The following is a 20,728-nucleotide window of genomic DNA, read 5'->3' as shown; positions in this document are numbered from 1 at the left end:
CGGCTAACCCAGCCACCAAAGACATCAACATTTCACCATAATTACAGCAGTAACTCTACTATTGAAGGCGTAACAAAAATAACGCTGCTTAGAAAGGCTTTGCGTACACATCCCGTACGCATTGCGTACAAGAGGGAGACATTTGTTTTAAGGGGGTAACAAGAGGGATGGTTAGAAGGCAAGGCTTTATGAAGACTTTTCAGGTTCCACTGGACATACTGATGGCTGTTTTAAAGGCGTTTCTAAGAATAATGTATAAACATATTTTCCCGTTTCAGGGCTATATGATGCTATAGAAGCCTCATGACCCAACATTCTTAGCTCATTCACTGAGCGAAAGGGACTTCAGGTGAAGGAAGAGAGAGAGACAGAAGAATTTGGATCTCAAGAGGGAATGTCTTTCCTAAAGATACTTGAACACTTGGACAGATGTTAGGAGGCAGCCACTAAGTAAAACAGTGAGCAGTGTGTCTCACCAAATTGCTAATTTGTTAAAAGGGAGACAAAACCAGTGAAGTGATCATAGTTTGCTTCAATGTCTGCTACTAATGTAGCTACAAAAGCCCCTTTAAATAAATAAAAAAAATGATCATAACAGTATTAATCCCGACAGTTGAAATGGCCAAAAAGGAACATTTTTTGTTTTAGTGGGCAGCTATGGGATCGGATTCTACTTTGTGACCTATTAATTGCTATTAACCATATATAAGTAAGGCATTTAGAATTATAAAGTATTTTATTTACACAACATTATTTATAAACTCATTTCCTGCTGTTTCTGTACACATTATTGTGACTATTAGGGCTATCAATCACTTTGATACACTCACACCCAGGAAACATTTTTAATCCTAGAAATGAGGGGCATTAGGGTAAGAGGGAGGTGGATCCCGAGAGGGGCACTTGGGGGTATCTAAACGTACAAATATGCATATACTTAGATCTTCAGCAACTTCATACCTTAGGTTTTATCATTAACTGATCAACGGCATTCTTGCTATAATGCCATCTTTTTAATTCAGTAGAAAGAAAATATTTTGTTCGGTATAACAGAGCTGCATTTTGACAGATGCAATTAGCAATTATTTTTGTTTATTAGCTCTGAAATAGAGGTTAAAATCATTGATTTAGTGAGAATAAAAAATGGTTATTTAACTAACTTTGTTCAGTTTTACAGATTTAGAGGCTGTAATCTATGTCAGCCTATCTGAGAGATACGCACTACTGGTTATGTTGCAATGTGCACAGACAGATCTCATTAAGTGCCATTCTTTACCCGGGCTAATGCAAGCGCATCCTAATCCCTTTTGGAGATTTCCTATCATCCTTCATCATTTCCCTTTTAACGTGAAACACTACAATGCAAAAAGCAGAAACCAGTCACAGCAGCACTTAAACACTCAAGACACTAGCAGGAACACTAGCTCCCAGCTGTTAACATTCAGTTTCCTGCATGCCCTATTTTAGAATCTGACATTTGATGAAAAAAAAAGTCTCTGGTCTGCTTGTGTCACGTTTTGGAAGTCTTTAGGCCCTGCTTTTCCATGATATTCCACAACTTGCGAAGGTTTGACTGTGTGATCACATCGTCTGGTTTAAACTGAAGTGCCCGGAGATAGTTTGCCTCTGCCTCTTCTAATTTACCGTTCAGATGAAGGATGGCTCCAAGATTCATTAAGGCAGCAGGGTACTGGCAGAAAAGAACAAAAATATGAAAAAGAAATTAGTAGACATATCAAATTACTCCCTAAACAAACAGCGCACAACAATGCACACACAAAACAGAATATATGGAAACAATTTTAAGATCCTACTAAATGGAAAAATAATTTAAAAGGGTCTATGAGCTACTATATTTTTAGTATACATTGTCTATATGAATTTCAAGAGCACTAATGATATGAAACAGAAAACACAGCATATTTTAGGTTTCAGCATTACATCACAGTTAAAGCTGTGCTTTTCTGGTAAATCAATTTATCTCCCTAGGGTGCATTATCACATTGCCTTCCCAACTGCCATAATGTTTTATCTTTTTTCTTACATGTACATTTATGAAAGTATAACATGCAGCCAAAAACTCCGTTGCATTTGCTATTATACAAATCATTGATCAGAACCACCTGTTAAGTAACAAATTGTGCATTATTGATAGAAAAACGCTTTTATCCATTCCAAAAACTATTCCACGAGTGCAATAAATACCAAATAAGGGATATGCAACAATTTTACTATTGAGTTACTGTATCTTCAAATGCAATGCCCTAGATCTTTTTTTTATAATTCATCTGTTTGTTACAGTACAAACAATAATTTTCTACCGTTTCACATGATTTTGCTCTAGAGATATTTTCCACGCAGTGTGGAAAATAAAGTGATGTGCACATTTCATTTAAAAATCAAACACTTCCTCTTAATGAGCATTGTTGTAAGCGATATAATGTGTACGTGCTTTTTGGCACTGTAGTTTTATAAGTAATTACCATGTCATGTATATTCCTGAACGTTTCTGTATCAATGTCAACGAACATGATTGTGCGCATCAATGTAACATTGTCCTTATTCATACAAGGAAACTGATACAAACACATGAAAGTGTCTTACGTTTTCCGTGTTTCTACTACTTATAGTGGCTACATATGTATCCATGGTTATCATTCCAAATGGACACGTTTAACAGCTTTGAATGAAATTTTGTTAAGATTTTTTTTTTTTTTTTAACAATAAAAGTGCTACTTAAAAAAAAAAAAAAAAAAAAGCGACTACATTGGAAAGTGATGTCTGAAGAATTCATAAACAATAGATAAATCCAGATTATATAATTAGATTTTCCTAAATACAAAAAATATAAATACGAGAAGGCTAGGAATAAAGAATACCCTCCACAAGTGGATCAGACATATATCTGTACGCTCGTTAATGTTTGTCAGTGCAAGTTTAAACAAACGTGCCAAATATCCGTCTTTTAAGCATTAAAGTAAATAATACTCTCCTAGGGTAATATTTACATATAGTTTTAACTACTTTCCACTGAAACTGAACTCATTAATTTTCTGTTATGGCCTGAAGCCATTGGCCAGCAATAACGTTTTCAAAGGGCTACCATGCTCTCTGAAATACACATGTTTTAGTTGATCTGAAGTTTACAGGAGCTGGGGGAGTTCACTATTAGGCTATTAACAAGATCAAGCAGAAATATGTGTCACCAAGCTTTTAATTTGCTTTTAAATCTCATTGGTATTGCATAAAAACTTGTAAAACAAGGCATTGATTTAAGGGCAGGAATGGAAAATTTTCTGCGCCATGAAAACATTATTTCTGTTCAAGAATTTTCAAATGAATCCTGTCTGGCATTAATGATACCTGAAAAAGTAAATTCCCTTTTTCATTAAAATGCTCAAGATACATTTTGCCTAACGTTATATGGGAGATCCAGGTCAACTGTGGGATACTAAGGACTGAAAACTTAAAAATGTTTAGTAAATGGCAAAAATGTCCTGTGTGGTTATCTGCAGGCTCCATGATCTGCCACAGTGCACAAAACAAGATACCCTGCTACTCGTTTACTAGAGTGAACTGGTTATGTTCTGCTTTAATTTTAATCCTTTTTGCAATTATTTCTTAAATGAGCTGCAGGAATCTGGTGACTTCAATTGCTTTCTATAAGGTTTGTTGCAACCATACCTGGGGAGTCTCTGGGTCACCTCACCTTATCTCCTGCCGGGACTGTAGTGTTTAGCCACACCCACTCCCTCCCCAATTCTCATCTTAGTGACTTTAATGATATCTAGGCCTAACGCCATCCCTTGTGCAGAGTGGGCCAAAACAATTTGTGAATCATTTTTGGCCCAGTTGCACATGTCTAGTGGAGTCTGCTTTGAGAGTGATCGCTGTGCACACTGCACACACAATAATATATATATATATATATATATATATATATATATATATATATATATATATATATATATATATATATATATATATATATATATATATATATATAATATATATTTCTTTATTTCCAGCAAGGGTCCCATTAGAATTAAAAGTAGCCTTGCTCTGTCTTAGTTAACAAGGCATTTTACAATCTAACTTAATAACCAAATAAGTTACTAAACTAGTTCAATAAGCCATGAATGCTAAGCTGCAGAGTTGCTTCAAATACAGGCCTGAGAATGTTTTCATGTTGTTAATTATTAATATTCTTTATTTCTAAAGCGCTGACAGATTCCCCAGTGCTTTACAAGGTGAAAAAGTTACACATAATGACAGGTACAATACAATAATTGACATATAGATACAAGAGGAATGAGGGGCCCTGTTCCCGCAGGAACTTACAATAATTGAATCTCACAATAAACCACCCCTTTCATGTAATTTGTAATAATAAAAAAAAAACTAAAAACAAACAATGAAACCAGAATACTAATATACAACTAAATTAATGCAAGCCCAAGAGCAAAGAATGTACTTGGTGTTATATACAAATGATTTACATTTTAAATGCAAATTAACAAATTAGTAGTCCACACTGCGGGTGAGGTTTGCTGAAAAAAATGTATTATATTTTTTATTCTATCACAGGCAAGTTTCAGAACTTATTCACCTTTAAAACTTTGAATATCAGTATAACACAAGACTATTATTAAAGTTCATGTAAATGAATAGATGTCAGGAACAGTCTTAGCAAATTTCTCCAATCTTATGCATAATGCATTAAAGGGGAACTTTCACGTTCCAGATTATTTACACATTGTTCTACCTCTGCATTAATCATGTTTTTCCCATTTGCATAAGTATTACTATAACAATGTAATCTGCTATCATACTTTTGAACTCTCTGGTGAATACACCTCCAAATATTTTACTGCACATTCAAACACCACCTTCTGAAAATGGCTTCTAAGAAAGGCTCCAGAAGCATTTTTTTTTCTGAACGGGGAAGAAGTGGGCAGAATGTGAGAATGGGAAGATCTAGCATTAAGCTGCCATCATACATTTTAAATTAGAACTGCTAAAACAATACAGGTAGCTTCAATGCCTTATAATGAAATCAGCTCAGGGCTACATAGAAAGCACATAAAGGTAGTAATCATATGGCCTTAAATCAGCACTAGCCACAAGTCTTAAATCATCCGTTCCAGCAAAAGTATCATTCCTGCGAATGAAATATAAGGTTCTTTTGCGCAGACTGAAGGTATTACAGGAATATGACATCTACCATTATGAAGCCTAACCCTAGGCCTCTCACACATGAATAATAGTTGGGACCACAAATTACAGTAAATTCTAACTATTGTACATATAAAGAAGCCTCAGTAATGTGCTACAGACTTGTTCACACTCTATAAAAAATCTAATTGTTAACACTATTTTTTTGTATATACGGTTTCATATTATGCAGTACCGTACAATAGGCAACCAGGAAATAAGTAGACTACCCGCCTAATTTTGATCTACAAGAACAGAAAATTGAGGAAGACTCTACTGAAATGAGCTTCCAAATCTAGAATAAAAGGTTTTTTTCTATGCAATATGGATAAAAACGTCATGTTACGCGAAGAAATAAGTGACATTTTTTTTTACCTATACCAAAGCCAACAAAATGAAACATTTGTTATATGTGAATATGTAAAATCAAGTTTCAGATCTGGGTCATTAAAGTGGAGATGGATGGCAACTTGACACATTAAGATTTGTGGCTGTTGTTGAAAAACAGACAATGCTACAGATGAAACTTCATCATAGTTGCTGGAATCTCTGTGGGGAGGAAAAAGCTAGGCAACACATTTCCAGTTGTTTGTTTTCCCTTTTGATAGCACAGAAACATATCATCAGAAACAAAATCCAGGCACATTTAAATATGAGTAATCATAACTGTTAGGCATTTGTTCAAACCAACAGCATAGATTTGTAAGTTTAAAAGCAATAGTGCAGTAACCATTTAATGGCCCCATCAAAAAAACATTACACCCATCCCTTCTATACAATATATAACTATATGCCACATTTCACCATATATGCAATACAAAAATGGTTACTTGCAACAAATATTAACTGTTTATTAACAAAATGTATGTAGGTTCAATGTTTTTATAGTAAATTAATAATATATTTAAATTCATACTAGTAGTTCCATGATCATCTTTTTACCACCAACTTTACATGAACAATTCCACCTACTGTTATTACCTTGAGACTACAAAAAAAGATATTTGAAGTATTAAATACGTTTAATATTTGCACAAGGTATAAAATGAAACACAACAGCCTTGCACTGGGTCTGTTTGGGTTCTTAAACAGCTATATTGTTAGATAACTGAAAATAATTTAAAACTAAGCAGACATCTAAAAACATTTATTAAAATATGGTCTGTTTGCATGGAAAACAATAAATTGATAACTGAACACGCAGGCAGAAAACATGCATGCAGTGAATTATATAGTGAGATATAATACACATTTCATGTGTTGATATACATATTATTCTTAAGTATTTGACATTTTCTCATTTTTATTTTCACTTTTTTATTTTTATTTTTTAAAGAAAAGTTGTTGTCTTTATACACACATCTTAAAAAATAAAATGCTAACTTGCTAGGAAGTAAGTATCTCCCCTGGTAGTTCGGCAGCTTGGAAAAGCTGAAAAGCGTAGCTAGTTCTTTGTGTGTGTCCATATACTGGATTTAGCAAAACCTAATAGACCTCAGATAAAATCTTTTCACTTTCATATATACACAACTGCTCCTTATCTTATTTATGAGTGCTATAAATCTGTGGTCACCTCAGCAGCTTGTTCTGTAGCTAATAGATCAGACAGCACATCATCTGTCCACTAACACTCTTCACTATCAATCCCCTCTGCTTTCATTAAACAGTGCTACACAGTATTGGAGATATTCTCTCATAGAATAAATATTATTTTAGTTGATTGAAAATCTACTAACACATTAGGATATGTATTTCTTTTAAATTTGCGTTTGTCATGATTAGATGACGTAAGTCAAGTGGTATTTTCACCCATAAGAACCGTTAAAAATGTAGTATGAGTGCTTGATAACTGTGGCCAAAAACTGGATGCCTGTAATCTGGGGAAATAGGGGAAAAAGTAAAAAAAAAAAGGTCATAAATATGTGGTAGGCAATAAAATCATCTGCTGCAGGGTGTGATGATTCCTTTTGGGTTAAAAACAATAACTACCTACAACTCAGCAATCTCTTCACTACTAATAACTAAAATTAATTTTAAGTTAAAACAAATGATAACAAGCAACATCTTCCATTTTGCTTGAGTGTTTAATAATATGAGGCCACAAAAGCTTTTCTTTGAACAGGAAAATATTTTTTTTTCTGTCAATGTGTATCTTAACACCAAAGGATTGTTACAATTTCTAGTGTAATTTCTAAAAAGAGCATGTACAGAAGTGAAGCACAACTGGAAGAGAATGGCAACCGTCTCCTCATGCCTTTTCTATAAAGAAAGAATAACTAATTGGGAAAAAGGACAGATAACTAATTGAGTATCAGGACAGATATTTTACACCACTGCAAAAGAGTTTCACATCTTCATTTGTTTGTGATGTAAGAAAAGCTAGAAGTTAGAAAACTATTTTGAAAATAAAAAAAAATATATATATTTTTTTAATTTAACATTTTTTTTTTTTCTTCAAGTACACATTTTCAGAATATTAGCCATTTCTGGAGATGCAGTTAGGACAGAACTTTGTGGTCATAGCCAAATTCATTTAAATGCAACTTTTAGCTCTCATGCCCACATAATCATTGAGAACCCTAATTTATGTTTATGTAAAAGCAATCTGTTTAAGTGGATGTAATCTGATCACATACAAGACTAACAGAGTGACTGCAAAGAAAAAAGGGATGTTATCCTAAACGCAAACAGAATTTAGATCAAACTAGTGACTCTCTAAGGGATTGTTTTTTTCATGTGAATTATAACCTTACCTAACTAAAATTAGTATTTTTTCCAAGTAGCAAAATAACTAACCACTAAAGTGTGTCAATTGATGGATGTAGTATATATAGGTAAACATTAACATATTACCATCATATTATGTCTTGCGTACAGTCCCAAAGGCATTGAATACCATGACTGCTGGTTAGAATTAAAATTAGGTTCTTTAGTATGGGTGCTCAAACTACTTTGAGTTATCAGTCTTAATAAGTGACCAAATGGTGCCTCAAAACCTTGTGAAAATAAAGTGTTTAAGAAAACATTCTAGATTAGTTATACTAAATAAGTCTAAAGTGATTTATTTTCATGACATCATAGGAGCAAAGGAACATATGGAAATGCATTATCTGGATGGTCCCATGAGAAGTAAGTTTGGTTAGGAAAACTATTTGATTTCTCATTCAATTGGACTTGTCATTTGGGCAGTTTTTAGCACATAAACCTGGAACATAAAGCCCCTGTATTAGATTACTAACAAAACATATATTTAATGTAATTATATTACACTTTTAATTCCCCATCCATGCCTCCATTGTGATGTCATCAAGTAGAAACAGTGTAAGAATTAAAACAAAATAATCTACACAGTTGCTTATTACTATTTTATGCTTTATATGTAATGTAACTTTACTAAAAGTATTTAGGCAATATGGTATATAGGGCATAAGTCATCATACCAATAAAGTAAAGGTGGTGCTAAAAATGGATTTGAAATGTATTTGTTGGTTGTTTAAAAGTGTTTTCCCCGGAATACGAACTCTCCTGGCTTGGCCGGGTAAACGCCCTAAAGACGACTGCCCTCCCTAAACTCCTTTACACCTTTCGTATGGTGCCCGTTTGCCCCCCTGCTAATCTCTTGCATACAATCCATAAGTTTTTTGTGTCCTTCACTAAGGTAAGGACTAGCTCCAGGATAGCAGCTCGAGCTAGAGTGGTTCCAAGGCTCAGAGGGGGTTTGGGGGTCCCTCATATCCCCTCTTATTATTCCGCCTGCATTCTCTCCCATGTCTTATCATTTTACGCACGCACTAACCCCCCGACCTGGGTACATCAGGAGAACGCTCTCCTGTCACCTTACACTCTGGACCAACTTCTTTGGGTGAAGGGCCGTTTGCGGCCTGCTCTGCCTGCTCTGCCGCCTACGACCTCCTATATTCTTGATACCTGGGATGTTGTCTCACGGTATCTACCTTCCCTGACCCAACTTACCTCCCTCACGCCGCTTCGCACCCTGGAATTCTTGATTCCTGGCCTGCGACTCGCTTCCTGGCTTCGGCCGAAATTGCAGGTGTTGGGCGACCTTTACGGGGGCTGCTCTCTGCACCCCTTTTCACACCTTTCCTCCATCCATGCGGTCCCAGGTCAGGACTTTTACAAATATCTTCAAATCCGCCACCTTCTCCAATCACCTTCTTATTCTGTCGCCCGGCACACACTACCAATACGCCCCCTCCTCTCACTTTGCGCTACTGCTCCCCAATGCAAGGGAGCCATTTCGACTTGGTATTCCCTTTTGATTGACCGCTTCTCGATCCACAAGCTTCCCCATATGGTAGCGTGGGAAAAAGACATTTGACCATCTCACACGAGGCCTGGCTTGAGGCGGAGGATATGATGAGGGGGGTCTCATTTTGCGTGAATCATCTTGAGCTCCAAAAGAAAATTAGTTGTCGGTGGTATTTGACCCCAGCGCGCCTCTCCCATGTCCTCCCAGGCTACTCTAACCTTTGCTGGTGGGGTTGTGGGATGGTAGGCTCCATGGCCCATATGTGGTGGAGTTGCCCGATTTTACAACCGTTGTGGAAACGGGTGTTCGCGTTTCTCCATTCAATCTGCCACACTGCATTTGCTTTCCTCCCTGAACTCGCCCTTCTACATATGTTCGATGACCCCCCCCTTCCAGCATCAGAAAATTGGTAATCCACGTCCTACTGGCCGTCAAGTTATGTATTGCTAAGAAATGGAAAGCGGCCTCCCCGCCTTCTTTCCCGGACGTCCTCTCCACTCTGGAAAAACATCGGATCATGGAAAAAATGTCCCATTTGGCAGCGCACACGATTCATTTGTATGACCGTGTCTGGTCTTTATGGTTACACAGCTCGACCTATGCTTTGCATTTCCAGTGACGCTGTCTCTTGTCAGGGAGTTATTTTTGTGAGAGTGTTGGCCTCGCCGGGTTCTTAACCCCTGCCTTTTGGTTTCTATGTCTCATGCCGTTTACTGTTTCGCAGCCAGGCCTCGGCTGCTACCCATTCTGTATGGCATCTCTGTACAATCCGCGTTACGCTCCATGCTGAGTTAGTGTGTACATCGTCCCGGAGGATTATGTTTTTTTTTTTGTTTTCTGTCTTCTTTTGGTTATTTTGTTCTGGTTCGGTTCACATACTTACTTTTTATTGAAAACTGTAGGTCCGTTTATTGTGTCCCACGATGCATCGCCGCTGTCGATTCTCTACTATGTAATGTATATTGCATGTACCGCACATCCACGGCCGTGACACCCTACCTTGTTCGATTTTCGGTTTCCGCAAGGCCCGGTATGGAATTGTTGTCATCCGCATGTTGTGCTATGCCTTGTCATGTTTTACTCTTTGTATTACTTGGCTGCATTTCTTATGTTATTGTACCACAATCTCGGACCTCAATAAAATTTTATTTACAAAAAAAAAAGTGTTTTCCCCAAGGCCTTACTAGCAGGGGTTCTTCCATGGCACTTTTCGCCTTGTGCAGAACAGGCCATACGTGTCCAACCCACAGCTGCAAATTCAAGGACCAGAACTACCAAGTGAGTAGCAGTAAAAACAAAATGTAAATCTTCCAGCAGCTAGGGTGTTTAGATTACTTAAATTACCTTTATAGATACTTTTTAAGCAGTGCATCTGTACTTCGTTGGTTGATGGCAGACCAATAGAGTCGCTTGTACAGTCTTTTTAAATCCTGGTGGTGCAACTTGGTTGGGAGAGACCACTGGTCTTCCTGCTCCAAGAGTTAAAGGTCCATACGAACGACCAATTGAGTTGCTCGTACGAACCTTTAACTCTTGGAGCGGAGAGACCATGGCCTCCCCAGGCCAAGTTGCACCATCAGGAGTTAAAAGACCGTGTGAGTCAGTCTATTGGTCGCCTGCAGGCGCCTCCTCTGGCATCAACCTTCGTGTTCGTTTTCATGTTCGCCCGAATACAAATGCACAAGTCTACTTACCAGTGAAGTCTGACAGCAACAGGCATGGACACATATTAAGTAATGATATCAAACTTCCCTTTGTGGTTTAAAGGTCTAGATATCAGACAGTGACAAACTTTCAGTTGGTTTAGAATGTGTCTGCCTCAGCTCACTTCCCTAAGAAAATGAATGCGGACACGGACTCTTCACATTAATCTTTACGAATAGAGCAGGTTTAGCAAACGCTCTCAACTCATCATACGAACAAGCACATTCTGATGAAGTGCCAATTGAATTCTGGAAAAGTGTTAAATAGTGTGAAATAATCAAATTATTATCACATACATTAGGCATGTGTTAACGACAGCTTTATTTATTAGAATGCAATAGATATGTGTTAAAACCTGGATTACATGCCTTAACTGTAATTACTTCAAAAACAGCTGCTACACTCATATTCAAAAGACCATTAATGTCTTATACATTGCTTCCATATCACTGCCTATGTCTCAAATAAAAAAATTAATACAGAGGGAAGTGTTTTGTCTACCACATGCACCAGTAGCATACAAAAAAGGTAGAAAATTAAAATAACTATATCAATATTTTTTTAGTGTTCCTCCAGAACATTTATTTATTCCCTCCTGCAGAAGACAAGAAATATATTTGAGCCATCAGATGGTAACATTGCATAAATGTTTAATAGATTGTAAGCTGGTGAGGGCCTTCTTTACTTATACATTTCCCCCCAAGTCTGTCAATTCTCAAAAAGACAGTAAATAGTTTCATATTCTGCAAATTATAAAAAGAAGGTGCATTATGACTATACTTTATGACCAAAGGTATGTGGCTACCACTCATTATTGAGATTAGGTGTTTTAGTCACACTCATAGGTGTGTAAAATCATACACGTAGGCTTGCCATCTCCATAGACAAACATGGTTAATGCTAAACACCACAGCACCCATCCAGAGAATAAATAATTGCCACCCAGACCTGGTTATCAGCTGAGATACCCAGAAGATCTGGAGGAACCTATTGTTTGTGTCAATGTAAGCAATATATTGAAAATAGGAATAAATTTGCTTACAATGAATGTGCCAAAAGTAGCATTACCAAATATGGAGTTTATGAAAATAAGCATTTTTCATAAGTATTTTTCGATAAACATAATTTCATTAAAATAATGTTAAAATTATTTATATTATTGAACATTAAAATGTCAATTTAAAAACTCTAAATATATGTTAATACAGGCAGTACCCAAGCAAAATGTTAATATTTAGGTAACCCTAATGTACCAATTATATAATCTAGATAAATATTCTACTATTTAATATTTTCCGTCACACTCTTAACTTTTAAATTTCCTGTGGGCAAGAAGCCACAAGACTTTTTGAGTGGCAATATGAACAGGAATACAGCGTATCTACTTTTATCTCTTCCTGCATACTTTGGGAATACGATCTATATCCTAACTTCACCAATTCTGAAACCAACTTTCTGAAAATAGTGTTCCTTTTATCCCCCTCTGATTTTGCCTCAAGCTCAGTTTACATTGTAATATGCAATGAAAGTCTTTTGAAGACAACAATGGTTACAGATGCTAGAGAAGATTGTGGTGCCTGTGAAAGATTAAAGAAAATAAACGGCGGTATTACCAGGTTACATGTTGGAGTCTTACAGGTCATAATATTTTTTCAATGACTGAATCTCAGATTCAACTAGCTCAAGATGGTGGCACAGATATGGAGAATATTGTGGGGTTTGGTTTAATACACTACAGGCAAAACTTCAAAGCATGCACGTTCTGTTAATTCACAGCCAGATGTGGAGACACTAAAACCTATTTTTTGTCAAATATTTGGAGCTGGAAGATTTTACCATCGACAACTAGCACATGTCACACCTCTAGCAAAATTCAGATAATACAAGAGCCAGATGGTTTAAGAAAAAGTATACATGAGTACATATATATATATATATATATATATATATATATATATATATATATATATATATATATATATATATACACATATATATACATATATATATATATATATACACACACATATATACATATATATATATATATACACACACATATATATATACACACACACACTCCCGGTTATCAATCTTTTTAATTATTGTTTCAAGATTGTAGGAATACAATTGTACAATACACAGAACAAAAAATAAAAAATGACTGAGGGTTTGGTCTGTACTGTATGTGTATACAAAACTTATTAGACTATCTATGTGTGTTGTGTAAGTGTATGTTTGTTTGTGGAAGTCTAATCCGCAAAAAAATACATTTCACATTGGAAAAATGTTTGGCCTTTGAGAACAGAGAGGGACATGTTCACCCGTGACCCTGTGATGTCATATGACACATCTTAATAAACTACTCCACTGCTATACTCATCTGTTGGTATAACTGCACAGGGCTCGGTTGCTCCCTTTAGAATTGAAAAGTTCAATCATGTTAAATAAATTATTTTTATGCTGTAAAACACAGTAACACACACATTCGGAGACGCTTTCTCACATAGGTCATCATCAATGTCCTTAAGGGGCATTAAATATAGTCCGGTGTATACAAACTAAGAGATAAAAGCACCATGGGGAATGCCAAACAGTTCATTTCTGCTTTAGTGGTATTTCAACATATGCTACAAAATATCTGGTAAAATAGTTAAGTCTGTTATTTGTGAAAATACAGTTCCATTTTTTTTAATGCTAAATTGAAAATGTAAGCTATATTTGTACTCCTTTTTTTTAAATTAAGTACAATTTAAATGCCAGCTCATGATTCTATTTATATATCTATATATACACACATATACACATATAAATAAACATATATATATATATAAATAAATACACACACACATATATATATATATATATATATATATATATATATATATATATATATATATATATATATATATATATATATATATTATATACACAGACTTTTCTGAATAATCTACCCAGTTACCTGGAGCTCTCTTTTTTCAAGGCAGCGGGGCAGGTTTTACCAAATATAGGGACAGGGCAACCCCAAGCAGGCTTTAGTGGGTGGGGAGTGGGAGGGAGTCGTCAAACACCACTGCTGCCAAAAGAAGCAACTGGTGTAGAGGCCTGGGGATGCAGTGCTTCCCTTAAGAGAATTCCCAGTTCTAGGTATATGAGAGAATTCCCAGATCTAGGTATATGAGAGAATTCCCAGATCTAGGTACTTGAGAGAATTCCCAGATCTAGGTACTTGAGAGAATTCCCAGATCTAGGTACTTGAGAGAATTCCCAGATCTGGGTATTTGAGAGAATTCTCAGATCTGGGTATTTGAGAGAATTCTCAATTCTAGGTATATGAGAGAATTCCCAGTTCTAGGTATATGAGAAAATTCCCAGTTGTAGGTATACGAGACAGAGCTGAGATACTCTATGAACAGGATTCATGTAATTGCAAAAGACCTTTCTAAGTACGTTGTATCTTTGACACAGACAACATAAAAATGCACTTACATTTGGTCTTAACCCAGCTGCTTTTTTGTAATAGGTTTCTGCTGCTTCATTGAGGCTGGCTTGCCTGAAAAATAAAAAACTATTTTAGTCAGACAGAAGTGTATTTTAATATACCTTAATTGTACTGTTTACTAATACTTTAAAGTAATTGCCTTTATGGGAAATAAGACTGCGGGCCTCCCCTTCATTATATACATATATTTACATATATTTCAGATATAGGCCTGTCTATCTCTAGGAAAGACATACAATTTATGTTGTGGCATCAACATCATATTTAACTGTGAAGTTCTGTAGCAGATAATTAAAAGAAAAAAAAGAACATTATGTACCAGTGACCCTTGTACAAAAATTTAAAAGTGTTCTTATCACCCTAGTGACCAATGGAATGTTCCAATAAAAAGTGCAGAACCAGTGCTGGATCTAACTAGCAGTAAGCATATCACACGCAAAGCGTTGTGTTTGGCCGAACACACAACACTCCTGAACAAGCAAAAGCTGGAGGGTGAGGAAATGCATAAGGGGGGTTTCTCCTGAATCCCATGTAAACTTTAAGGCACCTGTCAACCACCATATGTATTAAAGTTCATATGATGGATGGAGTGACTAATTACTCTCTTTGGTGCTCTCTTGGTGCCAGGGCTGATTTTTATATAGGTGACCTATTTGGCTGCCTTGGTGTGGTGGTGCCATCTTCTGGTTCTCCATTCTTAGCAAGTAAAGTGCACGAAAGTGGGGCACTCTGAAGATATGGTTTGCTTTGGGTACCAGAAGCTCTAGGGCTGGCCCTATCTGGTGCACTCTGTTTCCAGAGATCTAAAAAGATAACACAATTTTCTGGACACAATTTTAAAATAAAATAAATGTGCCTGCAAATATTTAAGGTACAGAACCGTATAGGTTTACATGTTGAAAACCATCCTAGATATTTGCATAGTTGTATATCAATAACCAAAACTGTAAAGAGGTTTGAGCACTCGCATGTTTTAATCAAATTCATCAAACTATAATGTGGGTAGAATGGATCTATGTTTTTGTTCCCACTGGGACCTCTTTGTATCAATATTTCCTATTATGTAGCTTATTCTAGAGGAAGTTGTGAATCTCTCTCTATGACCACTAGTGTATAATGAAGCTGGAAGCAAATGTAATAAATAATTGCTGTGCTGTTATTAACACCATTATTTCTTGTAGCCAGGAGACACAATGATGTTCCAATTCAATTTATTTCAATCTAATCATAAATAATAGATGAAAAAGTCAAGTTCACTTTTCCTGACACTTTATTCACATATTTCTTCCAGGTTCCTTGAGCAGGATTTTATTTACAAGATGCATTGGTGCGTAAGATGCTTTATAACCTATTTACTGGGAGCATTCTATAACAACTCCATTCATTTACCTAGAAAGGTCAAAGTATTTTTAGATATTTTGTGAAGGCTATCATCAGTTTTTAAAAATGGTCATCACATCCATAAGACAGGGCCTCGATCGCAAAATTACATTTTTTGCTGTAAAACATATTTTTCTAATACAATGTTTTTAATCTGCTGATCCTAAAGCAAAGCATAACTCCCTTACAGAATTTGTGTCATCTTACAAAAATAGAATTGCACTTCCACCACAAATAAATAGTAGGTTATGTCTTGTTTGCTGTCTGGTAAAAGAAATATGAAACTCCACTACAAAGCTTAAAATCCATCATGTGTATTGCATACTTTTTTTTTTTAGAAAACATAAAGCCAAAAGTCATTTTGATAGCAAGAGCCTCTAGATCAGGAGTTAGTATTTAATCATTATGTACAATGCATGAAAAATGGATGCATTAGTGGAATCTTCTAAATGGTTCACCCAATGCTCAGTTAACAAGGAAGAAAATATACAAGAAGCCATGCATGCAAGCAGGGGCATAACTTGAAACTATGGGGCCCTGGTGTAAAAATTGCCCCAGGCCTCCCAACTTCAACAGCTAGTTTCTGCCATCATTGCCCCCACACAACTAGTCTGTGCCTTCTTTGCCCCTTGCCCCCCCATCCAACACACTTACACAAATGACACACTCTCCATCTCTCCCCAATTACACATCCACTGTCATGCACACACACAATTACACACCCATGCTCGCTCACACACACACCCATGCCTGCTCATTCCCATACACATCCATGCATGCTCGCACTCTCACATACACACATGTACACATGCATGCTCACATACACACACACACGTACACATGCATGCACACACACATACACATGCATGCACACACACATACACATGCATGCACACACACGTACACATGCATGCACACACACGTACACATGCATGCACACACACATGTACACACACACATACGTACACATGCATGCACACACACACACACAAGTACACATCCAAATTGCATTTAATGACATTGTGCAATAAGCTACAGCATCTAGAAAGCAGGCTGTTTGTTGCAGTGAGTACAGGAAATAGTGTTTAATTTAACAGTAAACACCATTAATTACTGAATTTGGCAATTATTAACATCTAGTTTGCTCTTAGAAATTCACAACTCAAAAAGTTTATTATATAGTACTGTGAATTAAAAGAACAGTGATATGGTCTTTTTCATTTTGCATAAATATTGGAGCCACATATAACATTCCTGTGCTCTGCTGAGCTGTTTGGTCCTTCTCCTTTTCATATTCTGACATACTAGTATAGACCCAAAGTTACCTGCCTTCCTCTGTAAACACACAGATTTAACACCGTGTTATACGAGTATGTGCACTAGGTACTAGGGAAAAAAAAATATAGAATACTAGAATACTATAAAATCTGGGCCGCTTGAATAGAAAGTTGCAGGTGGGAGAACATTAAAATGCTACTGTTGATGTATCATGCAGTAAATATGGATGTTTGTGTAAGGCATTTGCCCTTTAATAAAACAAACCAATAACCCTCAAGTATTTTGTGGTTTATGTGTCAGCACCTAAAAATAACAATGCAATAAAAAAAATCTTCTTTAACCAAAAAGCGAGTCTTAATGAGATACCGACGTATTTAAGCTACTGACCACACATACTGATTCACACCAAATTTAAAACAATTAATCAGTACAAAAATATACCCTGTTCCATCAGACAATGAAAAGAATGTACTACAGAACAGTGAAAGAGCACAAAATGAAATGAAAGCAGAAAGCGAATTGAGAAATATATATTTAATATGTTTGCAGAATAAATTCGAAAACTGTCAAAGTTGAAAAGAATACCCTGAATCTACACTACAGAGTATATTGATCCTATTAGAATGGAGCTCTAGAACTGTATTATTCAGGCAAAAGTTAACAAAGAAAAGCTTTTTCTCAGAATTCTGACTGGCATTTACCATTTGAATCTTTTATGATGAAGAAAAGACATGTGGGTTTTATATAAAGGAGCTGTATTATAGGCACTAACAAAATGCTTAAAATTACACTTGTACTATAATGTTATTTATTAAGAAGTACCAACCTTTATATAATAATTCAACCTTGGATGCGATGCTGCCCCTTAGGTGGGGTTGTTAAATTTTTTTCAGTGCAAATCCATGCACATATTTGTACATAACCCAAAGTAATTTAGTAATGTATTTTTGGTATATAGGAGACTAATATGTTACTGTGGTAACGATCACTGGATTTTTCAATACCCCTTGAAAAAAATATACAAAATAATTTGATATGTTTGTGGACTACCTTCTTAAAACATTTAGATTGTTTTGTTCCTAATGTAGAATGGAGGAAAAGCAGCTTCAGCAATGCAAAAATATTTATCTAGGATGGCATGGCCGGCTGCAATCCAAAATGGATACAGTGCGTATCGAAAAGCCACTAAAATAAATGCAGACATAACTGACAAAAAATCAAGTTAGATGGCAAATAGAAAATCCACTAAGAAGTCTGTGCCAGGCATCTTCACGTGGAAAATCTCCAGCACCGAGCCTCAGGCCTAGGGGATCATTGAGAACTCAAACTGAATTGAATAAATGACTCTGATGGTGTACGAAGCAAGATATAGAAGACATTAAGCTTCTGGCGGTATTGGTGAAAGCTGACCTTAATGCTAGCATTTAACAGGGCCTATCTGACTTTAAGGTGCTAAGAGAAATTGGCACGAGAATGGACTTTTTGCACCATCTACAATGCTCAACAAAGAATGCAAGATGACATCTGATATTGAACATCAACAAGAGCTCATGGGCTTGCAGGAGTCCCAAGTTTGAGGAGTATGGTCAGCTCAGTGGTACAGCCAGATCAGGAGTTGTTTATCCCCAAAAGAAAACCCCAGATAATATATGAAGGACAGTCGATCTGGTCGAAATTTCCAGGCATTTAAGACACCGGCTATGCTACTGGCACTAGATGCTGAAAAGACATTTGAATGGGTCAACTGGGTCACTATCTATGGCGCAAGTGAAATAAGTTTGGCATAAGAGGTTCATTTTTGACAGGGGTGAAGGCGTTATACAGCGCACCCACGCTGTCTAAATGGGACAAGACTATGGTGCCCTCTCTCCCCACTATTATTTACCCTTAGGTTAGAACCTCTGAATTTCCATAAAAAATAAATGTTAATATCCAAGGAATACAGGTGGGAGACATTAACTACAAGCTAGGATTGTTCACCGATGATATTGTGTCGACTTTGATCTCGCCCATAACATCATTACCTAACCTTTACAAAGCTCTGGGAGAAAGCTACACGGTTCTTATGGAGGGAGGAAGCGGGGTCTTACTTCCCTGAACACACAAATCTCAAATGGTAAAATAAATTCCTTTGAAAGCATCAGAGAGACTTGGCAGATACCACACACAGAAACTTTCCGATATCTCCAAATTAGGCACTTTGTGGATTCCATAGTATCTAAGTGGGGAACAACTGAATTGACTGCCTTTGAGAGGATGTATCCTTCGAGGAAAAGACAGACACAACTAATTTTGTATTTTTATACTTTCACGCTTTGTGGACATGTGGGGTGGTCACCAAAATCTAGAGATCTATATTTTATTTAATATCAGGAATAGTTAGATGTAAGCTAGAATCATCACCCAATGTGGCATTTTTGCTACTGAATACAGGAAGAGCAAAATTGTTGTAATCACAAAATATATATAGACTTTAAGCAAGCACTCCTCAGGCATTAGCTCAATGCTCGAAAGGAGTCTCACCATCTATGAATGAGATGATTAGCAATGTATGGAGCTTATCTGTTATGGAGAAAATAACAGCTCCAGGTACAAGATAAAATTATCAAATTTCAGTCCATTTGAGATCTTTGAATGATGGCTCCTCATAACGAAAACGCACATAATGAAGTCATGCACTTGTAGAAATACAAAAACAGTCCACACAAGTTTAGGTTTAGTTTAGCTCTTTTACTTTATTATTTGTGCTTATCTTATTGCTTGTTTCTTTCTACTTACCTTTTTCACTCTCGGGTTATGTAGGACATACCAATTAATTGACAAAGTCTCACATTCTGAAATGGTGGCATGTTTAGTGATCTTGTACTAAAACCATTACATACAATTATTGCTGTTATAAATATAAAATTGAAAATTTTGAGTTCCTTCTCTGTAAATTTTCGATTTTTTTTAAATAATTTAAGAGACTACTTAATAGAGATTACTCAACAGAAAAAATCCTTCTGAACTCTATATTCATATTGAAAAATATAATAAAATTTTTGCATTGCTGACACAAAGGTATTAACAATTTAATACGTAAATTTGTTAGCCTGACATTTGTCAGCCTCCACTGGTGTAAATAAATCAGAAGAATTCAGCTGACAAGATACGAAGTATACAAACTCAACCCTAACCTTTAATTCTATACAGTTATGAATTTTAAGAAATATCCTTTACAGTTTCAAAATCCTTTACAAAATTAGCAGCTATGATGAACGTACCACACATACTTCTAGGGGCAAATGAAATACATTAATCAAGGTATAAATATGCCATACATGGTACATGGCGTCCAGATGGCATGTCACCAGATGGTGACAAAGCTGCTGGTCTGAACC

At 36.1% G+C, this 20,728-nt stretch overlaps 1 protein-coding gene across 1 annotated transcript in view; it reads right to left on the bottom strand.

Annotated features, from left to right (window-relative positions):
* Nucleotides 1–717: 717 nt before the first annotated feature.
* TMTC2 (transmembrane O-mannosyltransferase targeting cadherins 2) overlaps nucleotides 718–20,728 on the bottom strand; it is a 118,829-nt gene continuing 98,818 nt past the window's right edge. Inside the window, exons 11-12 of the mRNA XM_053461842.1 lie at nucleotides 14,678–14,741; nucleotides 718–1,690 (exon numbers count right to left, since the gene is read on the bottom strand). Coding sequence (XP_053317817.1) covers nucleotides 1,511–1,690; nucleotides 14,678–14,741 — 244 coding nt within the window. The 3' untranslated portion in view covers nucleotides 718–1,510. The remainder of the gene's footprint in view (nucleotides 1,691–14,677; nucleotides 14,742–20,728) is intronic.

Source organism: Spea bombifrons, chromosome 4 (genome assembly GCF_027358695.1).
Source record: "Spea bombifrons isolate aSpeBom1 chromosome 4, aSpeBom1.2.pri, whole genome shotgun sequence".
Lineage (NCBI taxonomy): Eukaryota > Metazoa > Chordata > Amphibia > Anura > Pelobatidae > Spea > Spea bombifrons.
This window is presented reverse-complemented; position numbering and strand designations above follow the sequence as displayed.